General features: G+C 34.4%; 1 protein-coding gene across 2 annotated transcripts in view; it reads right to left on the bottom strand.

Moving 5' to 3' along the window:
* The window catches only part of KIAA0825 (KIAA0825 ortholog), a 540,869-nt gene that overhangs the window by 322,023 nt on the left and 192,880 nt on the right, over window positions 1-25,966 (bottom strand). For both annotated transcript variants that reach the window (XM_031949172.1, XM_023496065.2), the window contains exon 12: window positions 9,818-9,925. In XM_031949172.1, the coding sequence (XP_031805032.1) occupies window positions 9,818-9,925 (108 nt within the window). The remainder of the gene's footprint in view (window positions 1-9,817; window positions 9,926-25,966) is intronic.

Here is a 25,966-nt window from a genome sequence, read left to right on the forward strand (position 1 = left end):
TCTATTACCTATTTGTTTAGGGATCAAAAGCATGCTTTACCATTGATCTTTTGGAGTCATGTTAAATCTTTCAAAGTTATTTTTCTTTTAAAATCTTGTAATCATTGTATAAACTCTTCCTTTGGTTATTTTCATTTTTCTTTGCATAATTTCATACAAGTCTTCCAAAGTTTCTCTAAAATCTGTCTTTAGTTTTGTCTTATTTTTAATTATATTGTATTACATTCACATACCATAATATGTTCAACCATTACCTAATTAATGGGCAGAGCTACTCTAAATGCTTTTTTATATATGGGTCTTTTATTTTCTTTGATTGGGGGGGCATTTGTCTACTAGTGTTATATGGCTGGATCAAAGACACAAAGTCACAGGCTGACTTTTTTTTAGGTTTAGTTTGAAATTGCCTTCTATCAACATCCATTAATGTGACTGTGTTTTCACATTCCTTCTAACAAGTTATTTTCCTCTTTTAAAAATCATCATTGCCAATCTGATGGATAGGAGATGGAACCTCAGGGAGATGGAACCTCAGAGTTTTGTTATTTTCCATTTCTCTTGTCATTAGTGACTTGGATCATTTATTTTCATGTGTTCACTGAGAGCTTATTTTTTCTTTTGTGAATTGCCTATTTGTGTCCTTTGACAATTCATCTACTGTTGAATAGCTATTTTAAATTTGATTCAGTACTATATATATGCATATATACATAGTTATATAATATTAGCCAGTTTTATTAGAGAAGACTGTTCCAAATAATTTTTCTAAGTTAACTGTTTCTCTTCTAATTTTAAGTGTATTTTTTGCACAAAAGTGATTTATTTTTATGTAGTTGAAAATGTCCATTTTATCACATGTGATATTGATTCCTTCTTAGGTGAAGAATTCTTTGATCTAATGTTGTGAAAAGGTACAGATAGGTTCTGATAAGTGCCAACAATGAATCTTGTGAAGAGATAATATTTTTCAAATTTGAACTATTTGAAGTTGTGCTTATATATAAAATTGATAATTAATTCCAGTCCAATGGAAATATTGAATAATGAGCCTACTTAATGGAATTCATTATTCACACAAATCAGGACCTTACTGTATGACCTCCCTTCCTAGTACCTTACTGTATCTCCTTCCTTCCTCCTCCAAGTAATTCTTGATGTGATCTTTTATATCTAGGTCATATTGATTTGGACCTTATTGTTGTGGAATAAGATATCAAACTAAACTTAATTTCTTGTTGCCATTGATTTCAAAGAGGACCAAAATAACATCATTTTTGATATAGTCAAGTTCAGACCAATTGATCAGACCAATATGAGCTCAGAATGTTCTACCAAGATTAGACACAAATTAGTCCATGTGACATTTCCAGTGGACTCTCTAAATTTGCTTATCTTGCATTTCTCATGAGTTACTTCAATTGTGTGCTCATAGAGCATAGGACCTTTTCTGATGAGGGCATACCATCCTTGGAACTCTTATATCAGTGTCTCATATGTCAAAAAATCAATTCCAAAGTTCTTGAGAGTGTCCTTGCATCACTTTTTTTCTATCATGGGAGCACTAGTTCTGTGTGAGTTCTTCATAAAAAAATTTTTTTGGCAAGTATATGTTTGGCATTTGAACAACATGGCCAGACTACTGGAGTTGTGCTCTCTGCAGTAGAGTTGGAAGGCTTGGCAATTAAGCTTGACAAAGGACTTGAGAGTCTGATATCTTATCTTGCCAAGTGATCTTCACAATCTTCCTAAAACAATTAAATGGAAGTAATTCTGTTTCCTGGCATGGCACTGGTACACTCTCCAGGTTTCACAGGCATGCAACAATGAGGTCTGCACAATAGTTCTGTAAAGCTTCCCCATACTTTCCTTTAGGGACTCCCAAACACTGAGCTAGCTCTAGCATTTTGTGTATTAACCTCATGATCAATAAGTACATTCCTGGAAAGTATGCTGTCAACAAGGTGAATGAACTCATCCACAGCACTCAGAACTTCTCCATCAGCTGTAACTGATGGTTCCACATATGGATAGTGTGGTCCTGGCTGATGGAGCACCTGTGTTTTCTTGGTGTTAATTGTTAGGTCAAAATTAACACAAGCAGAAGAGAGTCAATCTTCACTCCCAGTTTCAGAGGCTGCACTGAGTGCAAACCATCTGCAAACAAAAAATCATGCACTAACACTCATGCTCCCTCCACTTTAATCTTGGCTTGCGGCCTTTACAAATTGAATAATTTCACCCTCAGTCCTGTACCTAACCTTGATGCCATGTTCATCCTTACTGAAAGCATTTGACAACATGGCTGAAAACATCATGCTAAAAAGTACAGGAGAGCAAGAATGCAGCCTTGTTTCACCACACTGGTGACTGGGGAAGTGTGAGAGCATCCAGAACCTGGGTAGGCGTGCTGTCATGAAATTGATCTTTAATACAGATGAGCTTCTCTAGGCCACCGAATTTTGACATAATTTTCCATGAGCCCTTGCAAATAACAGTATCAAAGGCTTTGGACAGATATGCAAACATTGTGTACAGAGCTCTGTTCTGCTCCTGGAATTTCTCCTAGGAGAAGAGATAGACAGAATATAAAAGATAGAGCCAACATGTGGTCCAGAGTGCTGAACTGATCACAGACTTATTCTCTCCAAGCTAAATATTCTCATTCAACAAAAACAGTAGCCCAAGGCAAAATGACTTCCAGAAGAATTCATGTCAAGAGATTAGAGAGTTTCTCTGAGCTGAAACAGTTTGAAAGGAAAGTTGAGCCAATACACATTTGGCAACAGTGTAGCAGAAAAGAGAGCAGCTTTCAGTTTTGGTTTATAGCATGGCTTATCTGGGTCAGAACTCTTACAACTATCAAGACCAGTTTGATAAAAATTATGGGGAAATTCAGAAATTACTAACTTAAAAGTGAAAACTTCACAGGGTTTACCAGTACGATAATTCATGTGCTTCTATGAAAGCAGCATTTAATTCCATCAACAGTAATATACAATGGAAGCTTAGAGAGATGCAGGATTCCTGGCTCAGTAAATTCAATTTCATGCTGATAGTAACAATCCAAAGCTCTTTTAGGATGTTCTAAAAGTTACTTATGGGCCAAATACACATAGTACATCTCAACTACTCAGTGCTGAAGGAGCCACATTGATTAGTGATAAGGATATGATCCTGGGGAGGTGGGCTGAACCCTTCCATAGTGTTCTCAACAGACTGTGCTGAAGCCATTGCTTGTTGAATGCTGAAGTTCCAACTTAAGAAGAGGCTTTGAATTCCATTAGGCTCTTTTCATGTGGCAAAGTACCTGGTGCTGATTCTATTCCAGCTGAGATTTAAATGCTAAAGTTTGTTGTGAGGGCACATCCACAAAGTTTTATTATGTTTAGGTAAATGGATAACATTGTTGGTGATGAAGGGTCATGAGATGCACAATTCTTCAGTACTAAGTGATCATTGCTGTTGCTCTTTCCAACTTCATTTCTCCTAAGGACTCCCTGCCACATTTGGTATAAAATTTTTCTTTGACCTCATCAGGATTTGTCATGGTAGGGGCATAGGCAATTTTTGTAGCTGTCTTCTTTGAGATTGTGACTGCCAGCAGGCTTTTTTGAGTTGACTTGAAGCATAATTACCCTTTACAAGAGTTTCTTTATAACCAATAAATTGTTTGGATTGCTATTCACAAAGCATTCTCTAAAAATGAAATTCATTTTATTTGTGCCTACTCCTTCCCTACTTTATTCTTCCTCTTCCCTTTTCCTGTTATATTTATGCATTTTTACAGCAAAGTGTGTGTGTGTGTGTGTGTGAGAGAGAGAGAGAGAGAGAGAGAGAGAGAGAGAGAGAGAGAGAGAAAGTATGTGTGTGTGTGTGTTGTATTCAACCCTCCTTTCTTTGGTTCAGATAAGAATGATATTGCTCTGATTCTATACTCCATGTTTTACACTCTTCTTAGTGTGCCTCAATTACAAGAAATTCTAAGTTCCAACCTTTCTTCCTCATTTCTTTCCTAATTTATCCTTTAATTTCCTCCATTGGGCAGCTAGGTGGTTCTGCAATAGAGTGTAGGGCCAGAAGTAACACTCATCTATCTTCCTGAATTCTAATCTCATCTCAAACAGTTTCTAGCTGTGTGATCCTGGCTAAGTCACTTAATTGTGTTTTGTCACACCTGTAAACCATGTCAGTCATCTATAAAATGAGTTGGAGAAGAAAATGGCAAACCATTCCAGTATTTTTGCTAAGAAAACTCCAAATGAGTCCAACAATGCAAAAGTGAATAACACCTCCTCCTTTATTTTTCCTCACTGAAGACCATCAAAATAGGAGATAAGCACCCCAAGTTCAGTTTTTGTCTAATTTAACTGGCTCTGTGAGTCTTGCAGATATCAGAATTCTGAAAAAACCCTTGTCTCTGTCAAGCTATGTAAGTCCTTCAATCAGCTTTTAGTCTTTTCCAATAGCTCAAATGAATTTACGTTCATAGGATTTACTTATTCCCAGTGCTTGCATTTTAAAGTTTCTACTTAAGACTTACTTTTTCATTAGGAATTACTTTTTCAATTAGGAATTCTTGAAAGTTCTCTCTTTTATTAAAAGCCCATTTCCATAGCCTCTTTATCCCTTTTGCCCTTTTTTATCTATTTTATTCCTTTTAAATAGATAACCAAATTTCAATCATAAAGCTTATCCTCCCTACTTTCAAGGATGTCTACTTCCTCATATTAAGATCACTTTGTTGTTACTAATAATTTGTGAATTTGTATATTACAACTAAGGCCATGTGTTTTATTGTTTTCTGTGTATTACTAGTCCTCTATACTACTATTTTTCTTATCTTGTTCATACTGCAGTGTATGATAAATAGTTCGATAATCATGTGGATATGCACATAAATGCATGCATGTCACATAATGTACTTATATGTACATATACACATGTGCATGTATACATGGAAAGGCAGTTTTCTCCTTCCCCTATCTTTTCAGTTTCCCCTTATCTTTCAAATACTTGGGATAGAATTTGTGAGACTCCAAAAATATTTTCATTGTCTTGTAATCTTAAACTTAATTTTTTCCACTCTGAAAAATCCTAGTGAAAAGGTGGGAATGCTTTTTTGTTCTTCAGATCCCTTTTTTTCTGTTGTTAAAACAATGTATTTTATTCTCCCAGAAAACCTGAAAGATAGAAGCATTCCTCCAGTCCTTTCATTTCCTTCGAAAAGGAGGAAGACCATCTTGCACTTTATGCATAGAGTTGTTATTTTGCATTGGCAGAAAGACAAACATGGTGTATTCTCTTAGGTCACTGTAAAATTCCCCTTGCCTTCCATATTTGCTATAAGGAAGACCCTCAGGCCTCTGTCATTCTTGTTAGTAGATCTTGCTCCTAACTCTGTGGTGAATTGATTTGGCAAACTGCCTACTTGCCACATGTGTTAGTTGTGCTGCAGGCAGTTCTGAATAAGGCTTAATTTATTTATTTCAGGCCTCCTACCTTTTCTGATGATAGGATTCTAACTTGCTCAGCTGCTTTTGATTGGTAATTAGCAGATTCCTACCAAACTGTAATGCTAACTGAAGCTTGCCCTTAGCTAACTCCTATGCAAGTCTCAATCAGAAATATAATTACCAGCAAGGCTTTATGAATGAAAATGAATGAATGAATGTACACTTATTAATTGCTTACTTTGTGCCAGGAACTGTGCTAAATAAAATTATTTACTTATATCTCTTGCCCTCTTTCTGATATTATTCTTGACTTTCAGAACAATATAAAAAAAAAAGGAACTGGAATCATTTAACTTGGGAAATAGAAGGTGTGATATACAACTTAATAACAGTTTTTTAAATACATGAATTTTAAGGTCTTATTAATAGTCATAGGTAAATAGAGTTTTTAAGATGGCAAGGATGCAGCTGTTCTTTGACATTATGGCCCAGAGTCATCCTTCTGAACTTCTTGGGTGTATAGTGTGCTTAAAACATCTAAAAGCTTGCAAAATAGCCAATTGTGCAAGACTTTACCACACACACACACACACACACACACACACAATATACATGTGAGAAAAACAACCCAAAGATTCCCCAGATGGCTCTATATCACAAGAAAGTTATCAACCAGTGAATCTTGCTTTTTCTTCAGTCAGCATAATCAGTTTTACAGGCACAACACAACAGGAAATTTGGGGGACCTCAGCAGTTCAGAAATCTGGGCCACCTCCATTTTTATATCATGTTTTTAAATGGTCTTATGGAGTGGCAGAGGCTGATGCTTTTATTAAGGCTACTAACTAACAGCTAATGAATCCTGCTCCCATATGTCAAATGTCCTGCCCCTTTGTAGTGAAAAGTACATATCTATAGATTGTAACTATACAAATTGACCTTAATTAGGAATAACATATTATTATATTTAGTTGGAAAAGTCTGATAGATTCTATTTATTTTTTTTGAGGCAACTGGGATTAAGTGACTGTGACCAGTTAGTAAATGTTAAGTATTTGAGGTCAAATTTGAACTCAGGTTCTACTGACTCCAAGACCAATGATCTAGCTGCACCATCTAGCTGCTCCTGATATATTCTTTAAAATGTACATATGATTGCTTGGAAAGAAAAGTTAACCTTTTCATAGACAGGAATTGCTCTTAAGCAAAAAACTAACTTAAAGAATTAAGCTGCTTCAATTGCAACATTTTAAAAAAATATGAATATGATAAATACATATCCCATTTATGTTACAAAAGTGTAATAGTGTGAGGAATAGAAACTAATCTGATTTAGCAGATCCAAAATAAGAAGAATAGTGTAGAAAGGCAGCAAACATATAATTTCACTGACAAAAAGAAATCATGGGAATTTGAGGTTTTCTTGAATTTAGTTTATAACTGGAATAAGGGACTAATTAGAAGCAAAGAAAACTGTCCTATTTACCAATACCTGTATCAGAAAGAAGCTCTTAAGAGCAATATCTAAAGAGAAGAGTTAAAGCAAACAAATGAGATAGTTTAATGATACCAAAATTCACTCCTGACTTTCTAGTTCTCAACATATTCATAATTGGTATTAGAAAATTGTTACTTAAAGTGAATCCAAGTAAGTCAGGGACCAGTATTTCATAGTAAAGAGTGAAAAGCAATGATTTGGTTGGGACTTAATTTAAAAAGCAAGTCAAAAAATAAAGTTTGGCAAATTTTGGCAAATTTTAAGTAATAAATCACAACTATATGATAATTTTTAGAATGAATAGAGAATAAACTTGATTTTTTCGTTTTTCCAAATGAAATTACATGATAATAGTATATGCATAATATATTAATAATACATAATAATAAATTATATAATAACCATAATAACAATAAAATAATTATAATAATATGCAACATTCTTCATTTTAAATTCTGCTGCATAATCATAAAGAGGGTCATTGTAAAAATATTTTACTGCCTCATCAATTTTCTCAAGGACTTCTCTTAATTTCTTGATATTAAGATAATTTTCTTTTGAAGAACCTATCAACAATCATCAACAATCAGCGAACAAACAAGAAAAGCATTAATTAATGGGCCAGAATAGCTAGAGATAGACTCTGGGAAAGATAGGAGGGATCTTTTAGAGGGGCCTATAAATGGTCAACTCAGCAGGGAATTATTTTGCATCATAATTTTGCTTTATTTCACTATTACAAACTTGTAGGGAAGCAGCATGGCATTTTAGATAGCCAGTCTTGGAAAATAAGTTTCCAGGTCTGCCTCAGACACCTGAACAGGTCATTTATCCTCCCAGTGCTCCAAAGCTGCTGATCTGCATTGGTAATGTTCTCTGAGTTCCCTACAACTGGTGATATATCCCGTATACACCAAAACCAGATACAAGCAGAATTGTAAACATTTGGATAGCGAATGCTTAGAAAATGAGGACCCCCATTTGGGTTATCTCTTTAAACTTCAGACATCGGGTATGTAGAACAAGCTGAATAAAAACAGCTTAGCCAAATGAGATTAAGTTTTGAAATTGAATATTACTGAGGAAACAGAAGGGGGTAAAGTTTGCTAAATTTGGAGTCTTCACAGGTCTTGATGTCATATTCTCCCTGAGAAACCTGCTACCTAAGCAGTCTCCAATTTCCTCAATTGAAGAATAAAAAGGTTGGACTAGATTTCTAAATCTATGAGCCAATGACATCATAAGTTACTTGATTACTTCTGATTCTTTAAGCAAATAAGGATTTGGTTGTTTACTTAGATTTACATTTTGAAACAAACTAAGGGGCTCTGTTTACCCTGTTCTCAACAGCTTGAATGCTATCTTCCTCATTTCTGCTTGTTGATCTCTTACTCTAAATATAGGTCTGCCTTATTATTCCCTGCTTAATAAGGGCCAAGGGCTTCCTTTTCCCTCCAGTATTAAATGGAGTCTTCTTAATTTGATATTTAGATAAGGATTCCTGAAATCAATGCTCCATCTCCTGTTTCTGAAACTTTCCATTGACTGTCTTGCATTGAGATGTATTTCCTCCTCACTCCCTCCTTTCAGCATCCTCGACTTCCTTCAGGCCTCATGTCTGGCACCACTTCCTATTGAAAAACTTTCTCGATCCCATTGAATTGTTAGTGTTCTTTCCCTCCTCAAATGATAATTACCAAATATTTAGTGAATGAATGTGAAATAAAAAAGAAGAAATACTCAGAGTATGTCTTAGTCTTTTGGAAAGGGACTTCTGTACCAAAAAATAGCTTTAATGATGAGCTCCTTGTTACCTGAGGAGAACTTTGGCATTGACGAGTCTCTACTTTGAATTAATTACAGCCAAGTATTGGAGGGGAAGAGAAGAGGAATGGGTCCAGACTCTTACAGGCCATGGCTAAGTAAATCAATTCTACATATTAGACAACTAGGTGCATAGTGGATAGTATATCACTGAGCTTAGGAAGACCTCAGATGTGTAAGGTGCTTAGCCTAGTGCCAGGAACATAGTAGATGCCTAATAAGTGTTTGTTTCCTTTCTTTTATAAAGTTAGTTATGCACATACATCATATTATAGCCTCTAATATTTAGAAGTATCAAAAATTTGAGGAAATTGAAATTTCAGAGTAAATATAATTATTCTATTCTTAGTTACTATTGATATATCTTGCTCAATGCATTGAAAGGCTTGGTGAAAGACCAGTGTGGTATGTTCCTTAATGCTGATAAAATATTGAAATAAATGTCAGATTTTTTCCTTATTTTTTTACAATCATTTATTTAATATTAGATGATGGAACTCTACTTTGTAACTACTCTTTCACTTTTGCTCTATAATCATCATCTATTATGTAGGAAAGTATTTCCTTGTCAATATTCCAATACTTATAGTCTTCCTACTGCTATGAATTTGGGGCCTTCAATATTCAGTTTAGTTGTTGATACTGAATAAATTAACAGATAAATATCTATTTCCTGTAATAATTTTAGTAACAATCAAATTGAGGAATTATCTAAATGAATTAGGTTTCTCTTTTCACTTTTGTTTTTTCATTATGTCATAAAAGTACAAGATGACTATGGATAAATTTGGGACTTGGGCCTTGCTCTCAAAAGATTTTGCACACATACACACACCCATACATCCATATATAACATACACATGCATACAATACACACACACACACACACATTTAAAAAACACAATACTTTCTATCTCAATACATAATAATGGCAATAGAAAGATTTCAGAGAAGACTTTGTACAGTGAGTTTTACATTCATGGATACCAAAGACATAATTTATAATATCAAGAGTTACTGTTAGATCAATTATAACACTTACCTAAGGAAAGAAGGAGAAAAATGTTCTATGCAAGAAATCCAATGTAATGGTTGATTGAAAGATGACTCTGAAGAATCTGATATAAGATCAGTGCCATTCTCAAATGTCCTATTAAAACAGAAATAATTTTTAAAGGAAATAAATTGTGAAACATTGCATATTAGACTTCATTTAATGCTATTTAGGATTTAGCCATTCTTCAGAGCTAATTAACAAAGAGGAAACTGTTCTGGGATTACCACATGAAAAATACAAATTGTCTCCCTTGGGAATATAATACACATGTCAATGTATGAGTCAGAATAGAGAAAGGCAGATCAGTGAGCCCAAGAAAAAGGCATGAAAGAGATCCTTTATGCTGCCTGCACTTATAGAGAATACAGTACTTTTAAATATTGTTCAGTCATGTCTAACTATTCATGACTCCACGTAGCATTTTCTTGGCAAAAATACTGGAGTGGTTTGCATTTCTTTCTTCAGTTCATTTTACAGAGGAGGAAACTGAGATAAAGAGGTAAGTGACTTGCTTAGGATTACCCAGACAGATTTAAGACCAGATTTGAACTCAAAAAGCTGAGTCTTCTTGACTCCAGGTCTATTACTTTCATCAATTAAATCACCTGGCTGCTCCAAATGTTAGGAATCAATCATGGAACATTGATCAAGTTGCTACTATGGACCAAGCATTGTACTGTGCTATTATTCCAAAAAGGTATAAAATGAAATTTGTTGATTACATAAAACTAAAAGGAGATATATTGACACTTGTTCCTATTTAAATACAAAAAAGTAAAATTACTTTTAGAAGACTCAAAGAATAATAAATGTAGATGGAAAGAAGGAGAGAAATGTGCCAGGTACTGTGTTAAACACTTTATAAATATTATTTCATTTGGTCTTCACAACTCTCTGTGAGGGAGGTGCCCATTTTACATATGAGGAAACTGAGGAAAGACAAAGGATAAGTATCTTGTCCAAGATCACACATCTAATAAATGTGTGGGAGCAGATTTGAATTCAAATATTCCTCACTACATACTCAGCTTTTCACTGTGCTCCTGTTGCTCCTAGTTGTGCTCACTGTGCTCCTAGCTGTCTTTTAAGAACTTTAGAGACCACTTTAGATGTTATCTAGATTGATGCTTTTATTTTACAAATGAGGAACTGAAGCTCTGAGAAGGTGTGAAATTCTAAGACATTTATTAAGTATCTAGTAGGATTTGAACAAAAGTCTTTCTGACATGAAGTACAATGCTCTACCCTACTACATCCTGCTGCCTCTCAGGGAAGATGACTTGACTCCTATGAAATTAATCATTAATCAATCAAGAAGCAAATAGCATTTTTTAAGCACTTACTATGTGCCATGAAATGCCAAAAAACCCACAAAAACAGTCTCTGCCCTCGGGATTTATGGACAAGTGTGAAAAACAACCTGGAAATGTGTGTGTGTGTGTGTGTGTGTGTGTGTTTGTGTGTGTGTTGTTCATATAGGTTATATATATCTACAAAGGTTCATCTAGCTATGCTCACAGGGACCCACAAATAGACAGATATCTTTAAAATGTTTTCTGTCCTCCCCCCCCTTTTTTTAAGAGAGACTTTTATTCCTTCCAGGAGAGAAAACTAGAGAATGGTATCATTCTGTTTTTCTCAGAGAAAGAATCCTGGGTTAGAATTGTACTCTCTGTCCTTCCTAAATATTGTTACTAATGAGGAAATAAATTTCAGGTTCACACTGCATTCCTGATTGGTATATCTTAATAGGGAAGAAATGCCCCAAAACTACAAATCCAAAGCCACATAGATAATGGCAGGTAGGCAGAGGGGAAGACTGCAAGGATTGTGTCGGTCTTATAGAGAGTGGCATTTGAGCTAAAGTTTTGAAAATATAAATGTGAGGTGAGAGAAGGTTCCAGGTATAAAGGGCAGCCAGAATTCATCACCCAGTAGCTATCCTTACAGGTAATAAGCTTTTCTTTACATAAGTGGGCTGGCCCACCAAAACCCTTCTGGAAGCCTCTGACATGGCACAACCTGTCAAAGCTTAAGTTCTGCTATCACAACCTTCAAAAATCCAGGATCATCACCTTTATACTATTAATCAAAGTTAATTAACTTTAACACTTACTTAAACACATTTTGAAATACAGTTATAACATTTTTTCCCTCTTCCCCCACTTCCTTGCTTTTTTTTTATTTTTTTTACACTTACAATCAAATTCTTTGTGTTAAAGCCACGTTCAACTGGATTACATTTCCCCTGTCTTTTCCTACTTCCCAGTGTGCCTCTCATGTTCATACTACTCCATTTATCCAATTATCTACCTTCCACTTAATTTTTCCCATGATGTAGCCTGTGCCCAGAATACCTTTTCTGGCCATGGCTTTCTAAGTTACCTCTAAATGTTCAAGCAGCTCCTTAAAAATCTGTCCACAAAATAACTTCCCTGACTAATTGGAAGAAAAAAGGAAAATTTCCCTTGGCCATTTCTGACATAAATATGCAGTTCCCTTGATGATTCTCCTCCATCTGCCACTCAAAAATATGGTCTTTCCCCTCTGCTTGCATTAAATTTTCTGTTTCTATGCCTTTTGCTGAATGCTTATCTCACACTTAGGTTTATCCTTTAAATTTTAAGTTCCTTGAGAGCAAGGATCATATTGCTTAATTTGTACAACACCAAATGCAACTAAGAACTTAATGAATGCTTTCTGATTGACTTTCTGAAAATGTGAGGAAAAATCTTAAGAAAAGGGAAGACAATTGCTACAAAATGTTGCCTAATTAAATCTTCATCTCTCAAGACTATAAGCAAAATGGAATAACTACTTATAAAGAAATGGCATTCTTTAGTGCCAGAAATTTTCAGACAATAAATTGCTGGCACCATACTTTTTGCCAAAACATTTCTTCCAGATACCTAAGTTCACTTATTCCTCTGACAGTTATACAATAATACTGGTAATTGTAAGGTTGTTTTGGCTATAAGAAATTTTATGGCAGATGTTTATAGTCTCAGAGGGGGAGGGATCTGTATGAGCATTTAATTCCACAGCAAGATCCCAAATTAGTTTCATTATTCTGGAGAGTATAACAGGGTGAGAATTGATCCACAAGCCTCAATGGAGGAATGAAATGATGAGATAGCTACAAGATATATTCTAATGATGTTTTGTTGTAGGGTTAGAAAGAGGGGGTGGTATAAATAATTCAGAGTAGAAGATAAAATATAATTGCATGAGCTGTAGCATGTTTTCCTCATGAAACACAATAGCATTTCTATATGGGGATGTAATTACTCCTTTTAAAAAATAATTAAATGGACTATCGGATGCACAGAATGATTATTAAGTTTCCAAGCTTTCTTCCCATTCCAAAATACAACAACATCTGAAATCAAGAACTCAAACCACAGAAGGTCTGGTATATGGATTCAGTCAACCTTGGGCCAAATCATAATGCAGGTGGTATGTTTTCCTTATTTCCATTATGGTTCTTTTTTCTTCTTTTCTTTTACACATTTTTTTTGCCTTCATCAGCCAATATGGAAAACTCTCATGTTGCTTTGTGCTCTCTAAATCAACCTTGTCTTTCCCCACTGTGGTCTAAAATCCAAAGTTATCCCTTTTATCCTTTAGCATACTGATGAATTTAAACTTGTTCATAGAAAGATTCCAAAGACCTGAATAACACTAATGTGTTAACAGGGTCATAAACTATCTTTGTATCTCAGAATATCTACTACTTATTGTTGAACATACTTATATAATGATTGTTTATCCCAATTTCCAGGGTATTTCCACTTTAAAAGTAGCTATCTGTTAATACTTCCCATTCCCTCCAATTTATCACTAATGGAATTTCAAGCAGTAATTAGAGAGAGCTATCTTTTGTTAGGAAGGCCTATTTGGTGGTCCTTAATCACAACATGTAGGAAATAGCCTTTTACATAGGTAGAAAAGATCATATGTATGCGTATATATGTGTATATATATTCTTTTGCTATCATAATTAAAATCAAAAAGTATCAACAGTTAATATTTGCAAATAATTTAAACCTTGTATGTGTCTAAGTATCCTTTTCTTCCTCCCACTCAACTCTTCCCCTCCTTTATTTTCTCCCCTTTCCACACTAATACTAAAGAAATCAAGGGCAGGATTCTGGGAAGATGAAGAAGTATGTTGGTAAATTTCAACCTCTCCTGATTTCCCCACAAATGGAATAAAATCGCATTTCAGGACGAACATAGGCTGGTGCAAAATCAAGAAGCTTTGGGCCAGAACAAGTGTCCTCCACATACAACCACAGAAGATCTAAAGAAAGACTCCAGCCTGAGAATTAACCTGTCTAAAGTGCAAACACCTCCAGGCTACCTCGCAAAAACATCAAGTAGGAAACCCTGGAGCTAGCTGGGGGTGGCTAGAGCCTCAACGGGAACCAGAGAGACTTTCCCTTCCAGGACTCTTTGTGGAGTCTGTGGTGCTAAGAGGCGGCCTTAGATGAGAAGGAACTAACACCTGGTGAATGCAGAGACAGCAGGGCACAGGTGCTGCTGGCTGTGGGCACTTGCAGGAGGATGGAGCTCTTGGTTTGGGGTTCTTGGTCAGAGGGGCAGCTGAAGGAAACTTGAGGCACCATCTCTCCCACCCCACAATTACAGGTGCTTACACTGATACCTCTTATTAAAAAAAAATGAACCAGCAAAGAAAGAACCCCACCATTGAAACATACTATGTATGGGAACAGGGAAGATCAGGGTTCATCTTCAGAGGAGAATACTTTAGGAAAAAAAAGCTTCTACCCCCAAGAGTAATGTGAACTGGCTTCCCATCCAGAGAGAATTTATAGAACTCAAAAAAAGAATTTAAAAACCAAATGAGAGACTTTGAGGAAAAACTAAAAACAAAAACAAAATCCAAGAAAAACAAAAAGATGAAAAAAAATTGGTTAACTAGAAAAAGAGGTAGAGTCTCAAAGATGAAAATAATTCTTTGAAAATTAGAATTGGGCAAGAGGAAGTCAGTGAAGCTATGAGAGATTAAGAAATAGCAAGACAGATTATAAAGAATGAAAAAATAGAACAGAATGTGAAAAATCTTATAAGAAAAATGACAGATCTAGAGAACAGATCGAGAAAAACATAAAAATAATTGGACTGCCAGAAAGTTGTGATCAAAAAGAGAACTTTGACACAATAATGCAAGAAATAATCCAAGTAAATTGTCCTGGAGTGACAGAACATAAGGGGAAAATAGAAATAGAAAAAATCTACCAATCAAGACCTCAAAGAGATCTTTTGTGGAAAACCCATAGGAATATTACTGCCAAACTTCGAAATTCCCAGATCAAAGAGAAAATTTTGCAAGAACATTCAATTACCCTGGAGCTACAATTACAACTATATAAGACTCATCAGCAGCTACAATAAAAAAACCACAGGTCCTGGAATCATATCTATCAACAATCAAAAGAAATAGGCGTGCAGCAAAAAAAAAAAAAATAATAATATCCAGAAAAATTACCAATATTTTTTTGTTTGTGGCAGCCCTGTTTATAGTAGCTAGAAACTGGAAAATGAATGGATGCCCATCAATTGGAGAATGGTTGGGTAAATTGTGGTATATGAATGTTATGGAATATTATTGTTCTGTAAGAAATGACCAGCAGGATGAATGCAGAGAGGCTTGGAGAGACTTACATGAACTGATGCTAAGTGAAATGAGCAGAACCAGGAGATCATTATATACTTCAGCAATGAAAGTGTATGAGGATGTATTCTGATGGAAGTGGATTTCTTTGACAGAGAAGATCAGTTTCAATTGATCAATGATGGACAGAAGCAGCTACATCCAAAGAAAGAACACTGGGAAATGAATGTATACTGTTTGTATTTTTTTTTGCTTCCCCGGTTATTTTTATCTTCTGAATCCAATTCTTCCTGTGCAACAAGAGAACTGTTTGGTTCTGCACACATATATTGTATCTAGGATATACTGTGATATATTTAACATGTATAGGTCTGCTTGCCATCTGGGAGAGAGAGTGAAGGGAGGGAGGGGAAAAATCGGAACAGAAGTGATTGCAAGGGATAATGTTGTAAAAAATTACCTTGGCATGGGTTCTGTCAATAAAAAGTTATAATTATTTTTAAAATTACCAATATTTTTGAATGATAAAAAAATGGACCTTCAACAAACTTGCAGATTTTCAGGACTTTCTATCAACCAAACCTGAACTTAACAGAAAATTTAACATATAAAAGCAAATATCAAAGATCAATTTTAAGGAACTCAATATGGACAAATTGTTTATAGTTTTGGGCTTTTTTTACATGAGAAATGTATACTATATGTTTCAGATTCACATCAACAAGAGAGTAGCTCAAAAGAAAGATTGTCAGGCTTAAGGTAAAAATAGTAGTCATATTATACAAATGAGGTACAGAAGAAGAATAGACATAGAAGCATTAGGAGGGAAGGAAGACTTGTAGCTCTGAAAACCTACTCATGTCAGGAATGGATTAAATAGGCAACAGTACATAGATACCATGAAGGGTATAGCACCCTCCAAAATTTATAGAAATAAGGGAGGAGGGATGAATGGAAGGGAAAGCAAAAAGTGAGGAAAGAAGACAAGGGAGGGGAATCTTTGGATGGGGGGAGAGGTTAAGTAACAGCAAGGCAAATTATGGAGCAGAATTTAATTAAAGAAGCAGCAAGGATAAGAAAGACGTATATATGTGAGATATGTGTATGTGTGTATGTATGAGTGTGTGTATATATGTATATATCTAGATATGTATACACAAATATATCTTTTCTTAACTGCAGCTTGCTTGGGGATAGTTGGAGATGAAAGGGAAAAAAAGAATAAAGCAAATAAGATGTTTATATCTTAAGAGAACTAAAGAACAATTTACAGGAAAGTAAAGAAAAATGGACATTTGGGAATATAATTTCTTCTATTAATAAATATATATTATATATATTTATATTTTCTTGATCTAGTCATTTGAATCCTCTCTGATGTTCTGCTGGGCACATGACAATGTTCTTTGTTTTGCATTATTTTGTTTTGTATTCCTTTTCTGTTTTTCTTTTTTTTTATTACTCTGTTTTTTCAAATAAAATAAATTAAAAAACAAAACAACACTCTACTCCCAAAAAGAAATCAAATAGTTGATAGGACTGGACATCTTTATTTTATTAATTTCATGTGTTGCTATTAACTGAAAAAAATCCAATGACAATGCATCATATCAAACTTCTCATGATTAAACTTTCTATATCAAGTTAAATCTCAAAGAAAAATCTATTAATAGTACACTAATAGAATCCTTTTCACTACAATTAAGTACTATGTCAGGGAGCATGCTCAGAGTTGCTTTTATTAACCCCACATGTGTTGGGTCAATATTTAGGCCTGTTGGTTATGTGATCATGACAGTGACTCAAATCTGAAGGATATAGGTCCTTTGTCATTTTTAAATGGCAAAGTGTTGCAGAGAATTCAGAACAGATTTATTATCCTATAACAGTGTATCAGCAGATTTCTAAGGCTGCAATAAAAGCTTGGAATTCTCTCCCAGATTTCTAAAGCTGCAATAAAAGCTTGGAATTCTCTCCCTGGAAAAAACGATGGAAATAAAGCTTTCACAAAAATAGAGCAAGGTCCCAATGAACCTTTTGCAGATTTTGTGGGACGTTTGCAAACAACTGTAATCAGAACCATTGGAGATAATGCTGCTACAGAAATAATGACAAGACATTAAGGAAATGGAAAGGCTGAGGAAAATGCCAATGAGATTTGCAAAAGAATTATATGGGGACTAGACAAAGATGCTCTTTTAGAGGATATCATAAGACGCTGTGCCACAGTGGGCACAAATGCTTATTATACCCAAACTATGATGAACATGGGAAGACAGGGTCTTTCTTGGCAACAGAATTCTAGAGAAACTCATCGATGTTTTCAGTGTGGAAAAGTTGGACATGTGAGGGCCCAATGCAGATATGGAGATAGAATGAGAAGACAGGGTGAGAGAAAACCCAAAACCCCAGGTCCAAAATGCAACCCAGGCTTTCACTGGGCCTCTGAATGTAGACTAACCCAGAGAAGAGGCAGGGCTCAGCTCCTAAGTATCAATCAAAGGACGGGTGGGGCATGATAGCAGCTGAGGTTACACCCAGAGAGTCTTTAGAAATTCAGGACTCTGATGTCATCAACCAACAGAAAAGCAATCAGGATTACAGTTGGGGAGAATACAGGACTTTTTACCAGACAGGGCAGTGTCCAGTGCAAACAGCTCCAATATAATTACCAGATGATAAAGAGAAAGACCTCAAAACAAAGGAGAAGATTCAAGAAACATTTGACACTGAAGGAGCATTGGCTGACAATGAGACTGTTAAAAGAACTTTAAAATCGTCAGAAATCATTGGATTTCTAACACAAGAGATTGTTTCAAGTTCTTCAAAACAAAGAAGATTCAAGAAACATTTGATACTGAAAGAGCATGGCTGATAATGAGAATGTTAAAATAACTTTAAAATCTATTATTGGATTCTTGGCACATTAATGGACAATGGGACAATGGACTTTGGGACTATTTCTAGGACTTATGAACAATTGTACAAATTCTCATGTTGATTCATGTTATTTGTTACATTGCTACTAGACTGTGTTATATTGATGGACAATGGGTTCCTTTTGGACTATTTTTAGAACTTATGGACATGTATAATGTTGTATATGAAAAACTGTTTACCTCAAAGCTTACAGGAATCATTGGATTCCTGGCACATGAACTAATGGACAAGGTGTAAATGTGTAAATTCTCATGTTAATTCATGTTGTTTGTTACATTACTACTAGCCTATGTTATATTGCTATGTGCTTATGTAACTATGTATAATGTCTACCATATTGATGGATTTATGTACACCTTGTTTCAAGTGAGCCCTTCAAGAAACCCCCTAATCTGATTTGATTTTCTATTTCCTTTGGTATTTTCATCTCCCTTCCTGAGATGTCAGGGAAGGCATGATCACCTTTCTGGAGTTCTCACCTCTTTAAGAAGTCAAGGAGGTTATGACCACCTATGTTCTAAATCAAAAGAAAAGGGGAGATGTTGGAATCTTTACAAAGTGTTAAGACATTGGAGTTGATTTAATCTTAGAAAGAGTTATTTTGGGCCAGAACTTGAACTAAGTAAGAAGTACAACTGATGGAAACAATGCTTGTGTTCACACCTTTAGAGAGCTCATAAGTATCTAAGTACTCAATGGAGTTCACACATATAGGCTTAGTCTGAATTCACACCTCTCTCAGGACCAGAGAGCACTCTGGGAGATAACCCAGAATCCCTCTCCCTACAGAAGGTGGAGTTAACCTTTGGGAGATCACATAAATAGAGGGAGCTCTTGGAGCTTGGGACAGACTGGAGATTGAGAAGCCACGAGTTGGAGCTGACTGGAGGCTGAAGAAAGCAGAGGCAGAAGCCAAGGACAAAGCTGCAAGATCTCTTGGAGGCAGGCAGAGAGATAAGCCTCAACTAACTGGGCTAATTTTGGAAGGAGAAATAAACGTTCGCATTTTTTTATCAGCTGGCTGCGATTTTTGGAGTAATTATTTATTTCAACTGAGACTAAGGCTGACTCCAGGAAAACCTCCACAGCAAAGCAATATCATCCTTGACTCCTGAGTTAGAAGAGCTTTTTAAAAATAAGAAACTAACTTTTTTTTTCTTGTTTTAAGATTATCCAATCTGGCAGGAAATATGCTCTCTATCACCAAACCCCACTCCCACCCCCCCAGAGCTGGGAGGAAAAGGGGAGGGTGTTCTTTTCCCTTTCTGCTTCCTTTCCCAAAGAGGAGCTAAGTGACTACTGTTCTGAAGTTATCCATCTCTAAGCTTAGAGATATTCAAAAGATATCAAGGTCCAGTGTCCAATGAGGGGACAAGAAAGCATTGAAGAAGACAACCACTAGGAAAAAGAAGAGGCTAAACCTCTGGACTGGAAGGAGATAATGCCCACTCAATAATCCTGAAAATGTTTAGATGAAGTTTAAGTATTGGCCTGTTGGCAGAATCCAACATCTCACAACATTATCTCCTGTCTCCAGTTCTCACATCCACCTCAGAGTTCATCTTTCCCTTGAAGATGAAACTTAAGCACTTCTGCATTCTTTTTTGATACACCAATGGCTAATGAATGTTTCTCCAAACTCCTTACATGCATAATGTTTTACAATACAATGATATTTTATTACACTCATATTCACAACTGATGGTCATCTATTTTGCTTCCAGTTTTTCTAGGAATATTTTGGCACAGAATCTACCTTTTATCTGTCTATCTGTGTGCACATTTTTCTTTCACCTCTTTGAAAGTATATGAACTAGAGTGGCAATCATTAGCTCAATTTTTTCTCACATAATTACAATTGTTTTCTAGAAGCAATTTACAACATTAATAATGATACATTAGTTTTCATGTCTTCCCATAATCTCTCCAATAATAATAATTTCCAACATTTATCATCCAACCTCTTTCCTGAAACCTTTATATGTAGCAGAGTTTAGTGTTCAGAGCCAGCCTCAGACTCAGAGAGAACGGAGTTCAAATACTGATTCTGGCATATATTAGCTATGAGCTCAAGGGCCACTTAACCTCTCAGGGACACCCATGAAACATGTTGCAAAGAAGGTGCCAATTTAGAAGAAATTCTTCATCCAAAGGTCTTTGTACCGACAAAATAAGAACTCTGGTAAAAAAAAAAAAAATTAAAAATCAAAACCTCAGTGTGGTTTTAATTGGCTTTACAGTCATTATTAATAGCATGGAACATTTTTTCATGGTTCTTGACCATTTCCTCTTGAAAAACTTTAAAATCCTTTGATCAGGGAATAATCACAATTGGATATGTTTATGTCAATCCCAATATATTTTGGATACTAGAGATATATAAAGCAAATGTTAATTCCAAAATGAATCTTCTTATAGCTGTACAGATTTTGCTCTTTCATTTTAAATAATTTAAACCATCTAGATTGTCTTTAATGACTATGCCTAACCCTTGTTTGATTAAGACTTCTCCTCTAACCATATTTGTGAAATTAACATCCTTCTATTTAAAAAAAAAAAGATGACTATAAACTAGGAAAGCACTTTTACATTCAAAGGTTCTGATAAAGGCCTCATTTCTAAAAATATAGAGAACTGACTCAAATTTATAAGAATTCAAGTCATTCTCCAAATAATTAATGATCAAAGAATATGAACAATTTTCAGATAAAGAAATTAAAACCAATTTCTAGACATATGAAAAGGTACTCTATCATTACTGATCAGAGAAATGCAAATTAAGACAACTCTGAGATACCACTACACATCTGTCAGATTGATGAATGTTGGAGGGGATGTGGGAAAATTGGAACACTGATACATTGTTAGTAGAAACGTGAATGGATCCAACCATTCTGGAGAGCAATTTGGAACTATGCTCAAAAGTTATCAAACTGTGCATACCCTTTGATCCAGCAGTGTTTCTACTGGGCTTATATCCCAAAGATTTCTTAAAGGAAAGAAAGGGACCCATATGTGCAATAATGTTTGTGGCAGCCCTTTTAGTAGTGGCAAGAGACTGGAAAATGAATGGATGCCCATCAACTGGAGAATGGTTGGGTAAATTGTGGTATATGAATGTTATGGAATATCATAGCTCTGTACGAAACGACCAGCAGCATGATTTCAAAGATGCCTGGGGAGAACTACATGAACTGATGCTAAGTGAAATGAGCAGAACCAGGAGATACACAGCAAGAAGAAGACTATATGAGGATCAATTCTGATGGATGTGGCTCTCTTCAACAATGAGAGGATTCAAACCATTTCCAATTGTTTAGTGATGAAGAGAACCATCTTCACCCAGAGAGAGGCCTATGGGAACTGAGTGTGGTTCACAACATAGCATTTTCACTCTTTTGTTGTTGTTTGCATTTTGTTTTCTTTCTAATTTTTTCCCTTTTTGATCTGATTTTTTTTGTGCAGCAAGATAACTGTATAAATATGTATGCATATGTTGGATTTGGCATATATTTTACCATGTTTAACATATATTGGATTACTTGCCATCTAGGGGATGCATGGTTGAGAAAGAATGAAAAATTGGAACACAAGGTTTTGCAAGAGTTAATGTTGAAAAATTATCCATGCATATGTTTTAAAAATTAAAAAGCTTTAATAAAAAAGATAAAAATAATGACTTTTTGTATTTTGGTGGCATATCCATTTGTAAAATTTTGTGATTTATGATACAAACTGCTTCCCAGTTTTCCCAGTAGTTCTTACTGAATGGTTCTCCGTGAGTAAATGTTCTTTGGTTTATTGAATTATAGGGTACTATGTTTCAACTGTTTCTGAATTATGCTTATCTAGTTCTACCAATATATTCTATTTTTAAACCAGCATCAAATAATTTTGATGGTTACTAATTTATTGTATAGATTATGAGTTCTAGTAATGCCTTCTCCTTCCTCCATTCCAACTTTTCCCATTATTTCCCATGACATTTTAGATCTTTTGTTTCTGCAGTTGAATTTAGTTTTTATTTGGAAAAATTCATCTAAAGTAAATCGATGGTAGTTTGATTGGTATAGTATTAAACATGCAAATGAATTTAGGCAGTATTATTTTTATTAAATTGCAGTCCTCCTTCATTAATAATTAATGTCTCAAATATATAAGTATATAGTTTTAAAAAGAATGATTTTCAATTTTTGTATATCTTAATAAGTTAACATCAAAATGGGATTTATTCATTCTGAATGGTATTTCTTTTTGTATCTTTTACTGAATTACTTACAAAATGATTGATGATTTCTGTGAATTTATTTTGTATATTGCTTATTTAATATTTTATTTTTACTAGCTGTCTTATCCTGGTTAATACACTTAACTCAGCTTGCCTCAGTTCTTCATCTATAAAATGAACTAGAGAAGGAAATGGCAAATCACTAATATCTTTGCCAAGAAAATCCCAAATGGGGTCACAAAAAATCAGATAGGCCTGAAATGACTGAACAACACCACCAAGAAAATTTTTAACTAAATCTATTGTTTCAGTTAATATTTTTTTTGAATTTATAGGTTTTTCATATAAACTATATTTTTGGCCACAGGGACAGTAACAACACCCACCTCCTTGGCTATGTTTATCACAATTTCTAATTTAATATAGCTAGTATCAGTAACACTAAATCAAATGATAGTGATGAAACTGCTTCATTCCTGATTTTTTAAAGAAAGTTTCTATAATATTCCTTAGTTTTAGATAGATTTACTCATATTTAGGAAAAATTCTTGTATCCATATGTTAATTCTTTTTTGAAAAAATGAACTGCTATATTTTGTCAATGGCTTATTTATGCATTTCTTGACATTAGCATCAAAATTGTTATTAATTCTGTTATTAGTGTGATTCATAGTATCTGTAGCTTTATTAATGTTGGAAACATCCATTCATTCCTACCATAAATCCAACATATTCAGGGTAAATGATTCTTGGAAAATGTTATTGCAGCTTCCTTCCTATCTCATATTTCTGCATCAGTATTCATTAATGGAAACATCCTGGTGAAGTGGCAAAAGATGAAACCAGATGATCTTGCTTTAAACCCCACGATTGTTACTTGTGTGACTTTAAAACTGTCACTTAAGCTCTCATTAAAGTAAGGAACTTTGCTTCTAAAGGACCTTCCAGCTCTATGATCATGTGATTTCAGAATCCTATATGGTCTGTAGTCTCCTGTCTCCCTGGCTTAAGTAATAGGATTTTTGTCTCATAAAAGAAATTTTTTTCCCATTGAAATCTATTGCTGACTCAGTTTCTTGGTTTGATATAAGGTTGCTTGGCTTCTTTACTGCTATGTTATCAGAGTATTTTGTATTTTTATAAGTAACTTGTTTCCATTTTTAGGTTTTTTTGGCTTATAATTTAATAGTTTCTAATAATTTCTTATTATATCTTTAATTTTCCATGTTACTAATTTTCCCTTCAAATTTTTATTTTGTTTTCCTCTCCTTTTTATCCAAATTAGCTGTTTTGTCTATTTTAATTGATGCATTTTTCATAATTAACTCAGTGATCACTTCAATCATGATTTTAAGATTACACTTAAATTTTCTTCTCTTTTAAAAATAACTATTTTGTGCTAATTTGGGGTTTACTAAACTTGATTTTCTAGGTATTCTTCTTGTACACATTGTTGATATAAGTGTTTCAAAATATAAAATTTCTCCATAGGATTATTTTAGTTTCCTCCCATAAATTTTAGTAAGTTTTTTTATGACTACTATAATACCTGTTAGATTAACTCTAAATCTTTTGTTCATAATTGCCTTATCTGATTAATAATTTTATTGTGATGTGATCTAAAATTATATCTTTAATAATAATATAGTTATATATTTGTTTATAAAATTTTTATGTCCTATCATATAGTCAATTTTTGTAATAGTGTCATACAATGCTGAAAAAGCATACTTCTTTTAATTTCCATTCTGCAATCACCAAAGATCTTACCTACTTTTTCTCAGTATCTTTTGAGATCCTCAACTTTATTTTTTTGCTTATTTTATATTAATTTAAAGAACAACCATAAACCCAACAATTATTAATATATCAGACCTATCCAAAGCTTCCTAGGTTTTCTATTGAGTGCTTAAATGCTTTATCTTTCAAAGTTCTTATATTTAACATTAATAGTGTTCTATTATCTATGGTGTCTTTTATATCTATTGTATAATGTAGTTTCCTTGTTTATTTCTCTTATCCATGTTGATTTTTACTATTGCATTATCTCAGATCATGATTGCCATTCCTACTTTCATGTATTCAACTGAGGGATATTAAATTCTATTCTATCCCCTCAAAATAACTCTGGAAAATTTAACATACTTTTTATGAAAAAAATTAGGGAGACTTTTGTTTTCTCATTCATTCTTCCTCCATTTTATGGATAAGTTTATGTTATTCTTAATCGCTATTGTGTTTATTTGGTTTTTATTTTAACTTTTTGTTTTCCCACAAACTTATGAGGAAAGAAAATGTAGTGAAGAGAAGTTAATACTAGGTATCTGTATTTAAATTTCTTGAAACAATCTGAGTTTTCTCCTTTCCTCTTATTGTCCCAGTCCAGACTTAAATCACTTGGTTTTGCACTTTTTCTTTTTAAATCAATGTCCACAGTTATAGTTTCCTTTGCCTGTGGATATCTCCTCTTTCATTTCCCCTCTCTCCCCACCTTCAAACACTCTTCAGCCATGTAAGTTTAATTTGTTTTGTTTTAAATCTTATCTTGCTAGACTCAGATAAAAATGAATTTTATCAGAGATACATTAACTACACCATACCTCCTTGTTTCAACTATATTCTGTGGCACATCAATTATCATAAATAATTAAAAGAAATTTTAAAAATCCCTATTTCTTTAGTCCCTCCTTATGCACTCCTTTTATCTCTACATTTCCCCCTACCCCTATTGAACCTATGATTTTGGCTACAGTTCCTTGGCATATGGTCTCTTCCTATTTGCTTTAAGTATTTTTTTTTCTTTTATCTCTGGATTCTGGAGCTTGGCAAGCACATTTCTAGATATTTAAGTATGGGGTTCCTCTTTGGTAGAAAGTAGTAGATTCTGTCTATCATTACTTTTTCCTCTAGTTCCAATTCTTCTGATTATTCTTTTATATTTTCCTTAAATACTGTACTTAGGGTATTTTTTTAGGGTATTTTTTTTTTTTTTGCATGCCATTATCCTTTTCTGGGAATCCAATGATCTTTACATTATTTTTCCTGACCATATATCCAAGTTTTTGATAATGGATATCACATACATTTGGGATTTTGGGGGGCTGAATCACAGTCTGTGGAAAATTGTCTAACAATTTTATTTTATTTATTAATTTATTCATTTATTTTTTGCTGAATCAATTGGGATTAAGCGACTTGCCTAGGGTCACACAACTAGGAAGTGTCTGAGGCCAGATTTAAACTCAGGTCCTCCTGACTTCAGGGCTGGTGCTCTATCCACTGTACCACCTAGCTGCCCCTGTGTAACAATTTTAATGATGCCTACCAG

The sequence above is a fragment of the Sarcophilus harrisii genome, chromosome 1 (assembly GCF_902635505.1).
Source record: "Sarcophilus harrisii chromosome 1, mSarHar1.11, whole genome shotgun sequence".
In the NCBI taxonomy this organism is placed as follows: Eukaryota; Metazoa; Chordata; class Mammalia; order Dasyuromorphia; family Dasyuridae; genus Sarcophilus; species Sarcophilus harrisii.